General features: G+C 43.6%; 1 protein-coding gene across 35 annotated transcripts in view; it reads right to left on the minus strand.

Annotated features, from left to right (window-relative positions):
- Positions 1 to 2,180: 2,180 nt before the first annotated feature.
- The window catches only part of MYO18A (myosin XVIIIA), a 768,001-nt gene continuing 753,431 nt past the window's right edge, over positions 2,181 to 16,750 (minus strand). For 33 of the 35 annotated variants that reach the window (XM_085649183.1, XM_085649196.1, XM_085649193.1 and 30 more), the window contains one exon: positions 2,182 to 2,822. Coding sequence is in view for 5 of the 35 variants with exons in the window: in XM_085649193.1 (XP_085505319.1) it covers positions 2,672 to 2,822 (151 nt within the window). In the remaining 30 variants the exon portion in view is untranslated. Of the gene's footprint in view, positions 2,823 to 16,750 lie in introns of all 35 variants that reach the window. The other 2 variants (XM_085649195.1, XM_085649162.1) reach the window with 2 other exon arrangements.

Raw genomic sequence — 16,750 nt, forward strand, 5'->3', positions numbered from 1 at the left:
AGTTCGACCTTCCAAGGAACATTACTCATTCCACCTTCCCAAGTAGGGCAAAGAGACTGTTTTTATTCTATCTTATAGCCGATACTCGTCCAACAGGAGCAGCACAGGCTGTCTCTCAGCGGCCAGGAAGTATTATCTAAATGAAGTGTATTAAATTATGTGTCCTCTGTTATCTATGTACAGCATTGCCTTGTATGTCAATAGTAAACGACTTTCTCCTTTATAAGAAAGTACTAGCTCGACATTGACTTATTAATTACTAAGGGTGGTTTGTTGAGTTCCGAGTCTCCAGGTGCCCGGCTTCGTTTCCCCAAGGGTCAGCTCTTGCTGCTCAGGGCGCGTATTTGCTTCTCAGTTTTGAGTTCAATAGTGGGGTTCAGTGCCAAGACACATATGGTACAAAGTTCTGACTACGACAATCTGAGCCCGGTAACCTCCGATTGTCCTGGCACTTATGAAAAAATTCCCACACGAAGTCACCTGGACTGAGGTAAATGAATTTAAAGATCAGATGACGTGGTGTCGTGAAGAGGGCAGAGCATTTGAAGAAATGTACAGCGGTAAAACAGGTCAACATATTCTATATGTTTTATCACAGCACAGTGCGGTAAAATATCTGAGACATGGCTAACAGTTAGCACCTCTTTTCTGTTTTAAGCCGTATTGGATAAACCTTGTTATTAATATTGAACGGTATGAAAAAAATGAAATAGAATATAAAGTTAACAATTATAAAAAAATAGATGAATATTACTTTTCTTAAAAGACATTTGTATGCATTTACGCAATGGAAAAAATGTACCATGAATGTACGGCGGCATAATAAGCAAATCTCTATGTGCTTTTTTATATTGCTTAGGTTCTGAAAAACCCTGTCTGGATGTCTTTGTATGTCATTATGGATACCACTGAGCAACAATGTTCCACATACTATCTGGTTTTCAGCCTGCGCCAAACAATTGTTAAACTCAGTAATACATGCTCACAGCACGAATAGGAGAGCACTGATAGATAGGTAGGGTTACTTTCAAAGTTCACCCAGAAGAACCGCCACCAATACGTGTTGGCACGGACATGTTAAACCAGAGGCGCCATTAAGTGGAAACCAGACTTAACTGGCCATGGATAGTGCAACACTGATTTTCAGAAGATGTTAAGAACTTAAAACACCAAAAAGCTATGTTTACTTCTAAGCAAGTTCATAGCCCTCTGAACACTTCTCTGCAAGGCAGGCCAAGGAAACAGCTGTCGAAAGTGGAAAAAATCCCAGGATCCCAGAACTGTGAGCACCAAGTATACTGAACTTTCTCTACACACTTTCATCTCGATATATTTACATTTAGATGATATACTGTGAATACCTTCAACTTTTTCCTTCACTCTTCTTTCTGGTGGCGGAAAGAGTGTAAATGAGAAAAAGAACTGGGGATCATAAAGCTGAGGATTAATACTATACTGATTTTTTTTTTAAATCATCTTGAAACATCAAGCACATACAAACAACACTAGTAGTATCTCCAAATGGTCTATAAAAAGGAAACAGCTTGGTTTTGACACTCAAACGCACAACACTCAACTATAGCACATTGGGGGGGATGTGTCTTTACATTACATGCCCACCCACTGATAGGCCTCCAGGGTTGTAATATAGAGAAAGGCAATAGTATCCCACATACCCACTTGTTTTCAACAGACTTTGTCCTGGGTATGTACTACCATCAACTGTCGGGGGGTTCGGCCCTCTTGCAGTGCAGCTCTTGATTCTGCTATAATCAGGTCGGTTATAAGCACACAGACAGGCTTAAGACAAGTATAAAAGCAATGTTCATGCAACACTACTATTATGAATTCTTTCCATCCTGACCGCTAAGTGCTGTACAGAGTCATTGGCCCTTACCATCCATCCACCCAAGTGGACAACCACAGATCTGACAACCAGGCCAGCTTCCACACCAGCATCGCCTCATGCAGCCATTCATTGTCAACATCCCGTACTGACACTGAAAGCAGTGACCTCTTTACCATCATATCTATCGGCCAAATTGGCCACTGATTTGTGAATAAAATAAATTTTGGGTCATTAGTTACTTGAAAGCTGGAGAATGAGACACATCAAATCATACATTTTTTATCCCCGGATGGGATATGTCACCCCTACGAAAGCAGCCAGAGTGCCAATGCTCGAGTAAGAATCCTGGTTTATTATGGATTATCAAGTCAGCCCATTCGGCTACAAAAACTCATTCCCTGTAATTCGTTCTGGGTAGTCTTTTTGATGAGGAAGGGATTAGGGAGTTTTGGAGAAGATGGAATCAAGGAAGGGTGAGTTCAATCATTTCTTCTGCCATGCAGACAGTATGTGTAGACAGCCAAGGCATTTCAAAATCTTCAGAGCAGCATGGGACAATGTCCCCACGGGGAAGGGGGGGAGCTGTGCTCAGAATCTGCCATGTCCTCTTACAGAGCGGTGGGGGATGCAGCAAGAGTCCAGCCGTGTCCCCGCCCCCTTATACCAATACCACCGTTTCTCCTTTCTGGACTGATTAATACAGTTTCTAGGATGGTTTCGCAGATGAAACGCGCCACTCACTGGCCAGGAGGACCATGTGCCTTCATTCCACCGGGCACCTTTGGCGGGGGAAGTGGGAAAGAGAGATGCTGTGTGGCCGTGCTACGCAGTGGCATCAGAGGCTTTGGTCTCAGAGTCGCTGTCGCTTAAGTTATAACTTCTTGTTGAGTATTTAGACCTGTAGGTGCTATCAAACATGTCCCGCTCCTCGTCTGATTTGTCGTAGGTATACAGTTTCCTGGAGGGTGGAGGGCTGCAGAGAAAATGACAAACGAGAAGGTTAGTCTACCTTATGAAACAAAAGAATCCAGGTACCTTGGTTGAGAATTGAAGACTGAATAACATTTTGAAGGTGCTGCTCTCACCTGGGGCAGAAAGGCCTTGGTGAATTGAGGGCAACATGGTACCAGAGAATATTCAGTTTCCATTTCTTCATCGTGCAACAAACTATTTTATCACATAATTAATTTATCTCACTGTTATTAAGGTACTTTTCTGAACATAGTGCTGTTCCGTAAAGAAATTAGTTCAGTGCTAGACAATCCATGCAGCTATCACCAGTGGAATTGCAACCTTAAAAATACGCAAACTTGAAATGCAAAGCGGCTATTATTCAGGGGGCTCTAGAACCACGTGGAGGGGAATTATGTCGACCAAGGTGAAGAGGAATCCAAGCCTGGATCAGTGGAAGCCCAGAAACATTTTCAATGCATCACCATCTCAACTTACTATGGCAGTATGGCCGTCACCACATGGTCTACTATGTTGTCAAAACTATGCGTATACGTGTCGTCGACACCCCACCTTAACCAATGCAGTGTAGGGGCGCCCAAAGACCTCTGGCTGTGAACCTCAATGCCGACGAGGACCTCTACTTTTGGGACCCACACACTACGGTAGAAATAGTTCAATTGTTGCCTCAAGTGTACCCCCATATTTAGTATGGGGTATTCTCTGTCAATGCGCCTGGGGCCTGAGCTCAAGCACTCCTTGCCATTTCAGTGTAAGATACTTTTAGGTTTAATGTGGGAAGAGCTCATTGTGGTCTCGTCATTTCTCTTCGTAAATACCTACAGTTAGCATCCCAAGATGGAATCATATCCTAAACTGATGCCAAAGCCCATGATACAAATGCTTTATACTGTATTCCTGTGACTCCTACCGCCCTTTTTCAGCTTCCTAGCTTCATCGGTTCCTGCTAACATTCGGTCAGTGGTAGCGCACCCGCCTGCCTCCACTCCCAGGCTCCCGCCTGCCTCCACTTCCAGGCTCCCGCCTGTCTCCACTCAAAGGCTCCCACCTGCCTCCACTCCCAGGCTCCCGCCTGCCTCCACTCCCAGGCACGTGCTCGCGATCCAAAATGCTCAGCATGACCAGAAATGCCGAAGTACAAATAAACTCTGCTGGAACCCATCAGCTGCCAGCGAGCGGGGCATCTGCCTTTCAGTGCTTCATCTCTGTGGTCTTTGTTGCTGCTTCTGAAGCTCACCACGGAATAAGAAGGCTGCCAGGCTTCTGCGCGCTCCCTGCCGAGGCGCGCATCTGGACCATACCAGCGTGCCCAAGGCCTGTACACTTCCTCAGAGGGGCAGATCAAGGGAGTAGCCACGCCACCCTCCACTTCCCACACTGGGTGGAGTCTGGCTCGAGGAGGAATAAAGTTTAAAAAAAAGAGTAAATAAACTATTCATAGTGCACTGTGCGGTGTTTGGGCCTATATACCAGAAGTACATCTGTGCTGTGAAGTATTATGCAGAAACTCAACTGAGGTGGGTTTTTAATGATGATGAAGAAATGCTATTTGTGAAGTACATTAAACACCCACAGGCTTCTTAGCAACTTGCAAGGCTACTGCAGAGAAGCACGGCACAGATAACATCACTGAGGCTGCTAAAGGCTGGAAATGAGAGGCCTTAAACGAGACCGCCTTAGTCCGTAAAGGGGATCTGCTCTCCTTGCTTGGCACAACTACACACACAACTACACACACACAACTACACACACACAACTACACACACACAACTACACACACACACACACTACACACACACACACACACAACTACACACACACACAACTACACACACACACACACAACTACACACACACACAACTACACACACACACACACACAACTACACACACACACAACTACACAACTACACACACACACAACTACACACACACACACACACACACACACACACACACACACACACACACACACACACACACACACACAGTCAGCACATTCCAGCATTGGTTAAGCATCATGTACATATATTCTTGCCTGAAACTAGAAGCTGTTCTTTTAAGCCACATCTGGTCAATCACAGTATGACAACGCATCCTTCATGTGGGCGTTCAGCGTGTAGGCCTCATGGACTTCAGAAGGCGACACGAAGCACAATGCAGCTCACATATCTATTTCAGAACAGAGCTCTCTCTTGGCATCCCTTAGAAGTCTGACCGCTAACTGATGGAAAAGAGCTCCCCTTTTAATACACAGCCCCGATGGAAGTCGCTTAGCGCAAAATGATGGGGTATCCCCTGCAAAATGTGATGAGTGGCCCCCGAGTATCCTATATCACACAGATATTCACTGACCTTGGGCTGAATAAGGTCCCCATGAAGGGTTGTAGGGTACCCTGCAGGGCAGGGACCCGTGTTGCGCCCCTGGGTACAACCTTCTGAGTAAGAGGGACATCTTCTGACTGACAGCAGCCCTCGGGGTCACTCAGTCTACCTCTGCTATAGGATTAGCTCCTCTCGCTCATACTCCACAAATCCAAGCCCTGACCCAATCAAGCGGCACCTTTTCAGCAACAATCAGGAAACTCAGCCACAACTTTTACCTTTTAGTTTCCGGAGTAAATTTTGTGGACTGAAATAATAATAACGTTTCTATGGGCTGAAACAAGTCCTATGAGCATCCAGCAACATCTCGGAAGACCTTCCCTTACCTTAGAAGTATTAAAAAAGACAACAACTCTGCAGAGTAGCAAAGGTGGTAGTGACCTTAATGAAAGCAAGAAAAATGCCACCACCTCCTGGATGGATATTAAAAGATCATCATCATTAGGGTACATTAGGCCATCAGACACCTGGGTTCTGGTAACAGAAATGTGCACTAATGGTAGATACACCCCTGAAAACGTCAATATCATTCAGAGCTTTTTCAATCTCCACCAGTGATATAAAGTCAACCAGTGTAATTTAGCTTTAAAAAAATGTGATATCGAGAAACCTAGAAAATTACTAGACCCATAGGCATGTATTTAAAAACTTGAGTGCCCACCGTGGCGATGAAATCCGACGTCTTAGAGCAAACGTAATCACAACTCAAAATATATTAGATGTTACTATAACATATTTATGTTATTGACCCTAGTGGATGACGGGCGGAAACAGCCTCGATATATGTGGCAGGTGCATTAACCCAGTGAACTGTCCTACCATCTATCCTGCATGCGATGCAACACTCACCACAATCGTTTAGGCTTCTAACCAAGAACGTTATTATAACTATTTGCGCTTTATTTAGGGTGACCAGACGTCCCCGTTTTCCCAGGACGGTCCCCGTTTTTGGGGAAATGTCCCCGTGTCCCGACACTTTTCTCCAAGTGACTCAAATGTCCCTGTTTTCAAACAGTGTCCCCGTTAAACACAGAAATGTCCCTGTTTTTCATTGTTCCGGTTGAGCATGCGCGCGCATGCTCTCTTTGCACTGTTTACGGCATGTGTCGTCGCTGTGGTGAGCGCTGTAGCAAGAAGGGAAATCCTTTGAAGAGAGACATTTTACACACAGCGCCACCTACGTCATCGTGCCAGCCAAAGTTTCTTCTTTGGATAAAACAATATTTCTTCATCCTGTAGCTTGTATTCATAGTCATACAAACTTTTCAGTAGCCCTTATGCATACCGTGCAAGGATTAATGCATTGCTCATTGCATGTTTTATTCATTACCAATTGATGCATGCTATGTGTTCTCCATATCAAAGCTATGACTTGACCTTTTGACTGACCTTTCAGATCACGGCAAACTGTTTAGCTGGAAAGGACTTAAAGGAGCAGGTTTAACGCCCGTGGGAGAGGCGAGCAGCGCTGCTCGAGCTTTTTGCTCAGGTCTTCACACTATTGCACTATGAGATGATACCAATGGCTAGAGTGCACTATACATACCCCAGTAAGGTAACATGACATCTCAGCAGTAACTACGCAAATGTGGGAGGACAGTGTGGTCGGCCAACCTTTGCCACCCTTAAGACCCTAAGGCAGTAATACCTGGAGAGAAGTTTTTTTTTGTACATTGGTCCATGGCTGCCATTTGGCAATTTAGCATTCCACAGTTTACCTCCCATGCTTCTCTGTCATGAGCAACAAAGCAACATTGGTGAGTTGTACTTTATGTGGTGCTGACGTGCAGCTATAGAAACGAGCATTGATAAAGCTAGTAAATCTGGCGTTTGCTAGCCTGTGATGTTTTATAGATTTTTGGCAAATATATGCTATAGTCCTTAAAAGTGTAAATGTAATAAAAAGTACTAATGCTGCTGTGGGAAGGAGAGGGTTGCCAATAAAAGACCGCGGATTTGTTGTCTGTAATGCTTCATCTCGGTCTGTGGAGGGAGCTGTAATTGTAGTCCTTTTTCTATGTCTATGACAGCTGTCAAATAGTCCTACTTTTATGTCGATGGTTACTGCAAACCATAGTCCTACTTCTATGTCTATGACCTGTCCCCGTTTTTTGTTTTGAGAATCTGGTCACCCTAGCTTTATTGCAACTCCTTGCTTCACCCACCCCGGCCGCCACATCACTCACTGCAGAAGCAAGCCCTTCACAGAGACAGACGCGTGGAGGCGGGAGGGCTCAGACCTCGCTCACGGCATCAGTCGCGGGGCAAGGCCGCGTCATGGCAGCGTCAATGCTGCCGAAAAGGGGAAAGGTGACACACAAAGACAACACTGCGAACTACCTGCAGATACCCAGTTCGTATATTTAATATAGCTCTTAAATCTGGGGGCGGGTTGATTTCGGAGGGGGGGCTGAGGGGGGTGTGTGGCATCGGTGGTGTGCCAGTGGTGGTGGTAGATTTAGAGTGGAGGTGCGCATCCTCCATAATGCAATAGGTGATATGCGTCTTTGAAGAAACAAAAAAATGCTGCCTGAAGGAAACATTTGATTGCGACTTCCTTGTTCATATGTCGTCTAAACTCTTTCAAGTTTTGTGGGGGTGCTGCAGCACTTTCTGCTCCCCTACTTCCAGCGCCACTGTAGCAGGCTAAACAGGAGGTCGTAATGCACTGCCCCTATACAAGAAGCTTGTGCACGCCCACCTGGCCTGCACCATCCGAGCAGCCAAGGAAGGGGAAAGGATCGATAGGTTTGTCTGGTTAGTTTAGTTCATTAACATGCAGGAGTCTGTCTGCAGCTCGCGCCTGAATGCGAGCCTCCCCCCGCTGGCCCGGCTTCTCGTTTTCACAAGCTGTCACTTTTGTTTATCTGCGGGCCCACCGCATCTCTTGCTTCTGTGCTTGGAGCCCGGGAGCGCAGGCTCACCTCGCAGACCATCTCTCGCTGGTGTGGCGCAAAGGGCCGCTTTTACCAGGTGTGAAGCGTGGACCCCCCTGATTGAGGCACGTGCTTTGTTTCTGCAGTGAAAGGCGGGGACCATGGGCTTTTCACCAGATGATGTGATCCAGGCCCGGTTCTTACAGGTGGGCTTGGTGGCCCAAACGTGACCTTTGGCCCACCCAGTCACAGAAGAGGAGGCCATGAGGAAGCCACCTAATATTTGCTTCCTCCATCATAACCTCAGAAAGTTGTATTGCTTTTTTACGATTTTTAAAACTGAAATTGGGCGGTGTGGTTTGGGGGTAGCAGTGGGCGAGCTCACAAATTAACAGGGAGAGCCCCAGAGCCGAGTTAAGGCTCTGTCTTGGCTCTTAGAGCCCATACAAGAGCCAAGCCCTGAAAATGTTTGCTTTGTAGAACATGACTCACCCACCCAAAAGTCCCTTGGTGGCATGCTTCATCATCGGGTTCTTCCCGCCCCTCTGCGGGACGGGCATGCTACGACCGACGATGACGTGGGAGCACTTATTCTTTAAGTGATATTATGTGTGATGTGAGAGTGGACGGGTCTGAGTGGATATAGTGGGATTAAAAAATACCTGGCTGTGTGGAAACTAAATTTTAATACTCTTTATAGCTGGTATTATTAAAAGCGGGGAGTGGAGGTTTGTATGCTGCGATGGGCTTCTACCGCCCTAGCCTACATGTTTCGAAGCCATCCCCCTGACTTCTCTTCAGGACCAAAAAGTGATCCCTGTACCACTCTATGTTAGAAAACAACCTTGTGGTTTTGCCTGCTCAACTTTGCAGATTTTAGTGCATATAGAAAAGCATGCACTGATACAATACCCAATTGGTATGATCATACGAGTTTTAGTTACTAATGTTACCAAACTATAGCCCATGAGCTTCATCGGAGCCACGGGGAGGCATTGCTAGGGTGAGAGAGCAGCTTTGATAACTGTGTGACTACAAGCACTCCTTCCCTCCCGTGCAAAAGCTCATGGGGCAGAGGAGACTAAAGATAAGACTGATGACAGTGTCACAAAGACAAAACCAGTGTCCCAAAGAGATTTCCTTAAATGGGAGTAGCTATGAAATGGGAGTAGCTATGCAACTAGAGACACACCTACCTCCCAAAGATAAAGAAAAAATATGGAAAAGACAATTTACTACTACATATTGAGTTGCAAGTTGAGGAGGAATCCAAAGAAGAATCGTGGGAACTACTGTGTAGACCGAGTACCCACAAACATTGACATACGCTTTACTCATATATGCCAGCGTATATTGCGAAAAGTTTCCAGAATGATCAGTATCCTTTTTTAAATACATTGATACCATCAGAAACTCACAGAGAGACTCTGTGGGTATGGCCAGCTTTCATTATAAAGAAGAGTTTCAGGCTAGATTAGGGACAAACAATGGAGGGAAGTGAGCAACGAATTCTGGCTGCAATAGATGTCACCTATGCACTCTCAGACAGCGCTGCATATAGCCAGTGGGTTAGCAGTACCATACCACCCCTTTCTGGTACATTCCACCCTGGTGTGTGTGTGTGTGTGTGTGTGTGTGTGTTGGGGGGGTCTTGGAGGGAGCCTACTGGGAATTTAACAGGGGCTATTGTGCAAAATATCCATGTAGATGTAAACATTAGAGCGCAAAATGTAGGGGAAATCGTGGTGTTGCAATGTTTCAGGGAACAAGTGAATGAATGTTGGGCAACTTGGTCAAGCCAGAGAGCAAGGTGGACAGTGGCAACCTGGAAACAAGGGCTTCTATGCTAATTAATATAAAACACTAGCTTTATGGCTAGATTTTTATCCTAGCAGAAACAATGCACTAATTTTGAAATGGGGTTTCACGGACATTTAGATTGAGGTACCAAGGACCACATCAGACACATTTTGCAGAAAATTTTAAGTCAGCAAAAGAAATGCCACAAATAGTAAAACAAAAAAGTCACAGAAAGGAGGATGGTGGGTCCTTTGATTAGTGGTCGTTGCAGGACCTTATGGTCTCCCCAGTAGGTGTGGTTCCCAAGAAGGCAGTGGGCGAGTTTTGCATGTTGCGTCATTTTTCATGACCTGAAGGCTCCTCTGCGAATGCTTTAATTGCCAAAGAAGATTCTACAGTACAATTTGCATCAGTAGATGTAGCAATAGTTTTGGTGAGACGATGTGGTCAAGGATTGGAGTAAGCAAAATGTGATATAAATCATCCTTTCAGCTGCTCCTGGTACAGCCACAAGATTTCGCTCTATTGGGTATATAGTTTGATGGACAACTTTATGTGGATACTGTGTTACAAATGGTCTGTGCTATATCGCAAAAGTTGTTTGACATTTTCAGTCCTTTTTTGCAATGGTATTTCACGGAGAGGTCTGGCCATGAATTGATGACTCATTATCTTGATGATTTTTTATTTATTGGTGCCAAAGAGACAAGAGAGTGTCGTAGGGCATTGAAGATGTTTAAGGCAGTAGCAAGGATCTAGGAGTACCCCTTGCCCCAGAGAAAACAGAGGGCTCTAGTAACCCGAGCTGGACACAATTGTGATGGAAGCCAGATTACAACAAAGTAAGACTGAAAAGGTGATTAGATTACTGGAAGAGGATTTAACAAGTTCAAAATTGCAGTTGAGACAAGTGCAATGTCTGCTCAATCATCTCAATTTTGCATGCTCGGTGGTGAGCGCAGGCAGAGCCTTTTGTAGGAGGTTAGGTTTTGCATCGTCTGGTGAGAAAGTAGCTCACCACACAGTGAGATTATCAGGTGCTGTGTGGGATGATGTTGAAGAGTGGTTGATGTTTCTGAAAAATTTAATGGAGTTACTATGTGGTCTCTTGATTGGAACTTAACATGGATGGTTCAAATTTACTAGGGCACAGCAGGTTTAGATAGCTTTGGTTTGTTTTGGGAAGGAGGGTAGTGCTCTGAATGGTGGCCATGCACGAACAGCCAAACATGCAGACCCCGCAGGAGATGGCGTAAAGGGGCAGGAACAAAAAAAATCAGAGATGCCACAGTCAACTCGCCTGCTTATGGTGAAAGCAGTGCAAGTCAGAGATTACATCCTGAGCCCCACTCACCCCTGGAAAATGAGAGTTAAGCAATGGTCGCCTCTGGTATTGTCAGTACAAGCAGAAGCCTGACTACAATTATGATCAATCATGAAGACTGCAAGGACAACAAATAAGGAATAGTGAACCATGCCAGACTGAACAGGCTCTTAGTGGTTCAGTGACAAAGGTGTATACCTGGGAAGTGCCTGCTGCTACAAACATTAGACACAGTCAGCAAAAATGGAGTAACTGCCAGACGAGCGCTGTGATGTATGGGGCCAAGAGAGCGTGTGATACATCAATTGCCTATGCTGCTAATGACTGCAGTGCAAAAAAGGGAGTGTGTTTAAGGGAAAGGGGCTGTTGTAAGATGATTTCAGCATTGGTGCATGAATTAAGCCCCTGAAAAACTAATATATAGGGCAACAAGGAGAATGATGGTGTAGACCAAGAGAAAGTGCCAATCGATCGGCAAAGAGCGCAATTACTCAGTGGCTATTTGCTATGAGTGGAAAAAAACTTTATGGCAAAAAGACTGACCAGCAAGGCGGTCAAAAGCAGCACCAAGATCTTACTGAACCTAAAGAACTGGTGGAAATCTCTCATGACGATGCCTTTCAGTTATGCAGTGGTAAATCCAGACAGAGAAGTGAAGCAATATTGGTTAGGAAGTCCAGTCATGATATGCACCATGCTATGGATTATGCCTATGTGACAGCACATCAGACTACAGAGGACAAAGTTACCGCACAGGGAGAGTGGTGGAAGCACTGACACCATTTGGTGTGCAGGAAGGGGATGATCATAATTTGCACGAGAACATTACGCAACTGATTCAGACTTTTAGAAGTTAATTTAATGTTCATTACATTGACCTAAAAATAGCACATGCCTAAACTCAGCACTCAATTAAGAGCCTAATGAGCTCCATTATGACTATCTCTCATAGGATACTGGATCTGAAACAGCGTACCATGGAGACTGTAGAAAAATCAAGTTCTTCATTTGGTTAACGAACATACAGATCTCATTATGGAAGTGCAAACTAAGACAGAAGATATTGAGAATCGCCAACGCTGAAACAATCTCCGCCTACTTGGTGTCAATGAAAGACTTGAAGAGGGTGATAAAGGACTTTTATTTTGGAATTGTTTCAGAAAGCCTTTCTGGATTTGGTGAAGTGGGACATGGATTCAAAAACCCAGGGAGCACACAGCCACCCGTTTTGCTGAAATGAGATTAACGCCCAAGATCAGTATTGGGTTACAAAAGGCAATTTCTCCCATAACAGATAGGCCCGCCCATCTTTGCCAGTGTCGATTCAGAGTATCCCTTTCCTTGTATGCTCTGATTTAAAGCTATCCGACAGTGGAAAAGTAGAGACAAATGAGACTACTTATTCCAGCCTTACAGCAGGTTAAAAGGAACCAGCCTGTTTGAAGATAATCTCACACGATCTAAGGACTGATACATGTAACACTGTGATGGTTTTAAGAAGATTAGAGTGAAAGAAGGTAGCAATAAGGTTTCTGGGCTTAGTGATGTGGAGTACTCTATGAATGGATGGGTTAACTCCATGTCGCCTACGCCTCATTAACTGTCAAATCTTGATGAGAAATGTTGACATCCTTTGAAGCATTTGTGACTGAATGGATCAGATTATTTTGCTATGTTATACTAGATTTGCCTCACTGCAGTAACCTATTTTCTTTTCTTGAATTTTCTCTTCCGGAACAGGTGGGGGTGCTACTGACTACATAACTATGTTGCTATGCTGTCACCGTCAGGGAGCAAGCAGGGGATAGGGAACAGAAAGTGTGTGGGGGGAATAAGGTTTGAATTGGCACAGGCAAGGGGTGTTTGCAACAGGGACAGGGAAAGGAGAGGGAAGAGTGCTATCAGGGTCAAGCTGATAATTAGTCAAAGACAAGAGTACTTTGAAAATGTACTACTAACAAGCTGCTTATGGTGAAGTTGTGTTGCACATGATATGAGGTGTGTCCTGATGGCAAGATCTTCTTTCTATGAATTGGTGAGCTAAAAGTGTCGACCTTAAGTATTATTAGATGGAATCTGTGTGGCTTGAATAACCCTAAACAGAGACCAATGATCAAAGAAGCGCTAAACCTGTATAAGATGAACATTGTTTGTTTACTTGAAACCTATATAGTCTATAAACAATTCACACTTCTGAAGCAGTTAGGGTATGAGTTAACTGTATGCACTATATAGCATATGCATATAAGCGATGTTGCAATAATGAACCACAGAAACATTTTCAGCAGTTAAAATCGCTGCAGATACAAATAGATGATGAGCACTGGTTCAAGTTTTAATTGAGGAGGTGCTCGTGGGAATTTGTGCTATAAGCGACTTTATGGCCTTAGAGTTAACCAATCAGGGGGGATCTAAAAAAGTCACAGGAGATTCTGTGTGTTATCTTATGAAATCAATTCCTAGAATAAAAAGATAACACCTAGAATGTTGAAGGTCTGTGCTGCTTTACTTCAATGTATTCCGGTGTGTGGAATAATATATGTATGGGGAGCTTTAAAGGGACTGAAGATTGGGTACACTCATACCACCGTGCTTAGGCAATATGCACGGATAAAAATGGTGTTTATATTGATTAACTGGCCAGCTGGATCTCAAATGGAGATCGGTAAATTATCACATCCGATCATAATGCGATTAGAATGTAATAAGGATGTAGTAGCTAGCAAAGGAAGGACCTTCAATCGATGTCTAGTTATGGATGAAGGTTTTCGGAATCATGTGATTTAGATTTGATATAGATTTGCTTTTTGTAACTAAGGGGATAGTTAACGTGGAAACTTACTTAGGGGTTACTTTATGTGTAGATATTGAGCAGATTATATCACTTAATTATGAAATTTCCCTGGGGCAAAGTATCATAAATATGAGACATCGGCATCGACTGCCTATTAGTTTGGTAATATGATGCAATCCGGTTAAAATTATTATTCTTTCAAAATGTTTATATTTGTTTTGATAAATTCCTCTTAGTCTCCCTAATGTTTCTTTCCCTTGAATCGCCATTAATACTTTTATTTGGAAATACTGTAAGCCAAGACTGGTTTTCTGCGAGCCATAGAATGACATGGTCAGTGCACAGACCTCTGGGCCAGGGTTGGAAGAAGGAGTAGGTAGCTCATCACTACTGTGGGATGTCTGCAAGGTAAAGTGGCGTCACAAGAAAAAGACAAAAAAGTGAGGGCTGAAACAAATGTCAGTCTGATAGGAATGGTATGTGCTAGGGGAGACAGAGAAAAGCAGCACCGAGGAGATCATGGAGGTAAATTTCACAGACAGTATGTGGGTAACAAACAGAGGGGATTGGGAAATGCCCTCTCCCCCTGCTAGTATTACATCAAAAAAAGGTATCAACAGGAAGTGTAACTTTAGGTTTAGGTATCAGATGCAGGGGAGAAAAGAAAAAAAGTTAGTTATAATACCAGTGCCAGGAGACACAGCTTATCAAACCAGGACTGGCCAAGCCAATAGGCCTGGCAATAGTTGTCAGTCTTTTGGTTTTGTTGATGCTTGATTTGTTTTATCATTTTTTTGTAAAACTGTATTGGAGGAGGAGCTCCTGGACTCTCATCAATATATATATATAAAATAATTAAAAGCAAAAAAATTGTTTTGTCTCAAAAAGTCTACATTACCATTGGAGTACCTACAGTGAAAGAGCCTTAATTTGTGTGAGGACATGCTCCTTGTGAAAATGTACAATGCCCCTCTCACAATGTTGTTAACCCCTGGGTGGAGTGGGCTGGCCCATAGCCCCATTTTGTATGCTGTAGCAGGTGGAAGAAAAAAGTGAATGACACAAGAACACATTTAAAACGGTGAAATAGGAGCAAACAAATGCTCCTGAAGGCTTCAGTCAGCAACCTTTTGAACTACAAGTGACTACAGAAAGTCTGCACTCCCTTATATATTCCAACGGTCCATGACAAGGTCCATGACAAAAGCAGTGTAGGGACTAAATGGGTAGGTGTTGATATTTTCTGACCAAAAAAATCTGTCAGCAACATATCCCAGGAGAGTGTGCCCGTTTCTTTCTGGAACAAGCGTAGCCTGCCTGGGTGGCACGGTGCCCGACAATACTTTCAATGTGGGGTTTCTTGAGTTATGACTTTGTCTTGTCATCCTACATTACCCTCTTGCCACTCACTCTACCACAGAGGCCGGATTGGGCAGTTTGAGAATAATTTAACATGCATAATTGACCGGATTTTATAAAAAAAGATGGTAGTACATTCAAAGTTGCCACTGGCCTCTTTGCAGCCCACCTGTCAGTTCCTTTCTTGCCTTATCATCTACTTTGAAGGAACGTCCTGCTCTAGGCAGGGTCTCGGTGGTGCCACGCAGCCTGTTGTTCCAAGGGGTATTGAAGACCTTTACATTTTAGTCCTCTCTTGATTATCATATCCAGTATATTTTATTACTCCGGGGTGGGGTATTTACTTTGTGTGGTAAATACCGCCTTTTCGTGCGTTCAACCAGAAAATGAGACATAACCTATAGAATGTCTTTTTAAAACATCTAATTGCATGGTTTGGCTTTTTTCTTAGCCTTTTCCTCATTTTAATTTTAGCTGAATGTATCATAAGAAAACTGCGAGAAAGTGATATTAATCACCTGAATCATAATTTAAATCCGCAAACTTCCTTTTCCCAGGGATCAGAAATTAAGCTTGAACTTGTAAATAGGGCCTTACTGGTTACGGTTAAGCTTTTGCTTTGAAATGCAGCATTCAGCAGATGAAGGCCACAAGAATGGACAATTAAGTTGGTGTGTGATTTCAAAAGAGACTAGTTACCCGAGTGGATTTGGGATTGTTATTGAAAGGGAATGGAACCGTATCCAAACAAGTTATTTCAGTATTTTTTTTTTTTTTTTTAATTCTAGAATATTTTTCCACTTGGAAATTGTGGTATAGGATGTGAAAAAATTAATAAAGTGTGTAATACGTTATACAAACTATTAGGAAACAAAACATTACAGGTGACAGACTTTTTTGCAAGTACTGCAGACCAGTTAATATAAGGGATAGGCTCTCCGAAGGTTCTACGATGTCTTTGAAGTTGGAGAGGAACCAAGAGCTTGCCACATCAAGGCTTAGGAAATACTCTTCAGGTCTATACGAGTCATAAGGATATTGCACTTCAAAGTACTGGTTGCTGAGACCCCCATATTTGTCCAGATCAGTACCAAATTAACAAAGAATTTTGTTTGAAAATTTAGGCAGCTAGTCAATGAGAAAAAGGCCTTTTTTAGCTTTCAGACAAAATGTGACAAGTGGGTAGGACGTGGAGTAATGAGTGGATTTTACATGCGGAGGACATGAGGACACACTGGCTGGGTGTTTGCTAAAAATATTGTTCTTGTAACTAGAAAAGTTTTCCACCAATCTGGCAGTAAGGGAGATTACGATCTTAAGATAAAGGTGTAGAGACTTGGGGTATCATCAGAGTTATTAGGGGGTCTTAGCGCTAATACCTGGCTGGATTC

The sequence above is a fragment of the Triturus cristatus genome, chromosome 3_2 (genome assembly GCF_964204655.1).
Source record: "Triturus cristatus chromosome 3_2, aTriCri1.1, whole genome shotgun sequence".
In the NCBI taxonomy this organism is placed as follows: domain Eukaryota; kingdom Metazoa; phylum Chordata; class Amphibia; order Caudata; family Salamandridae; genus Triturus; species Triturus cristatus.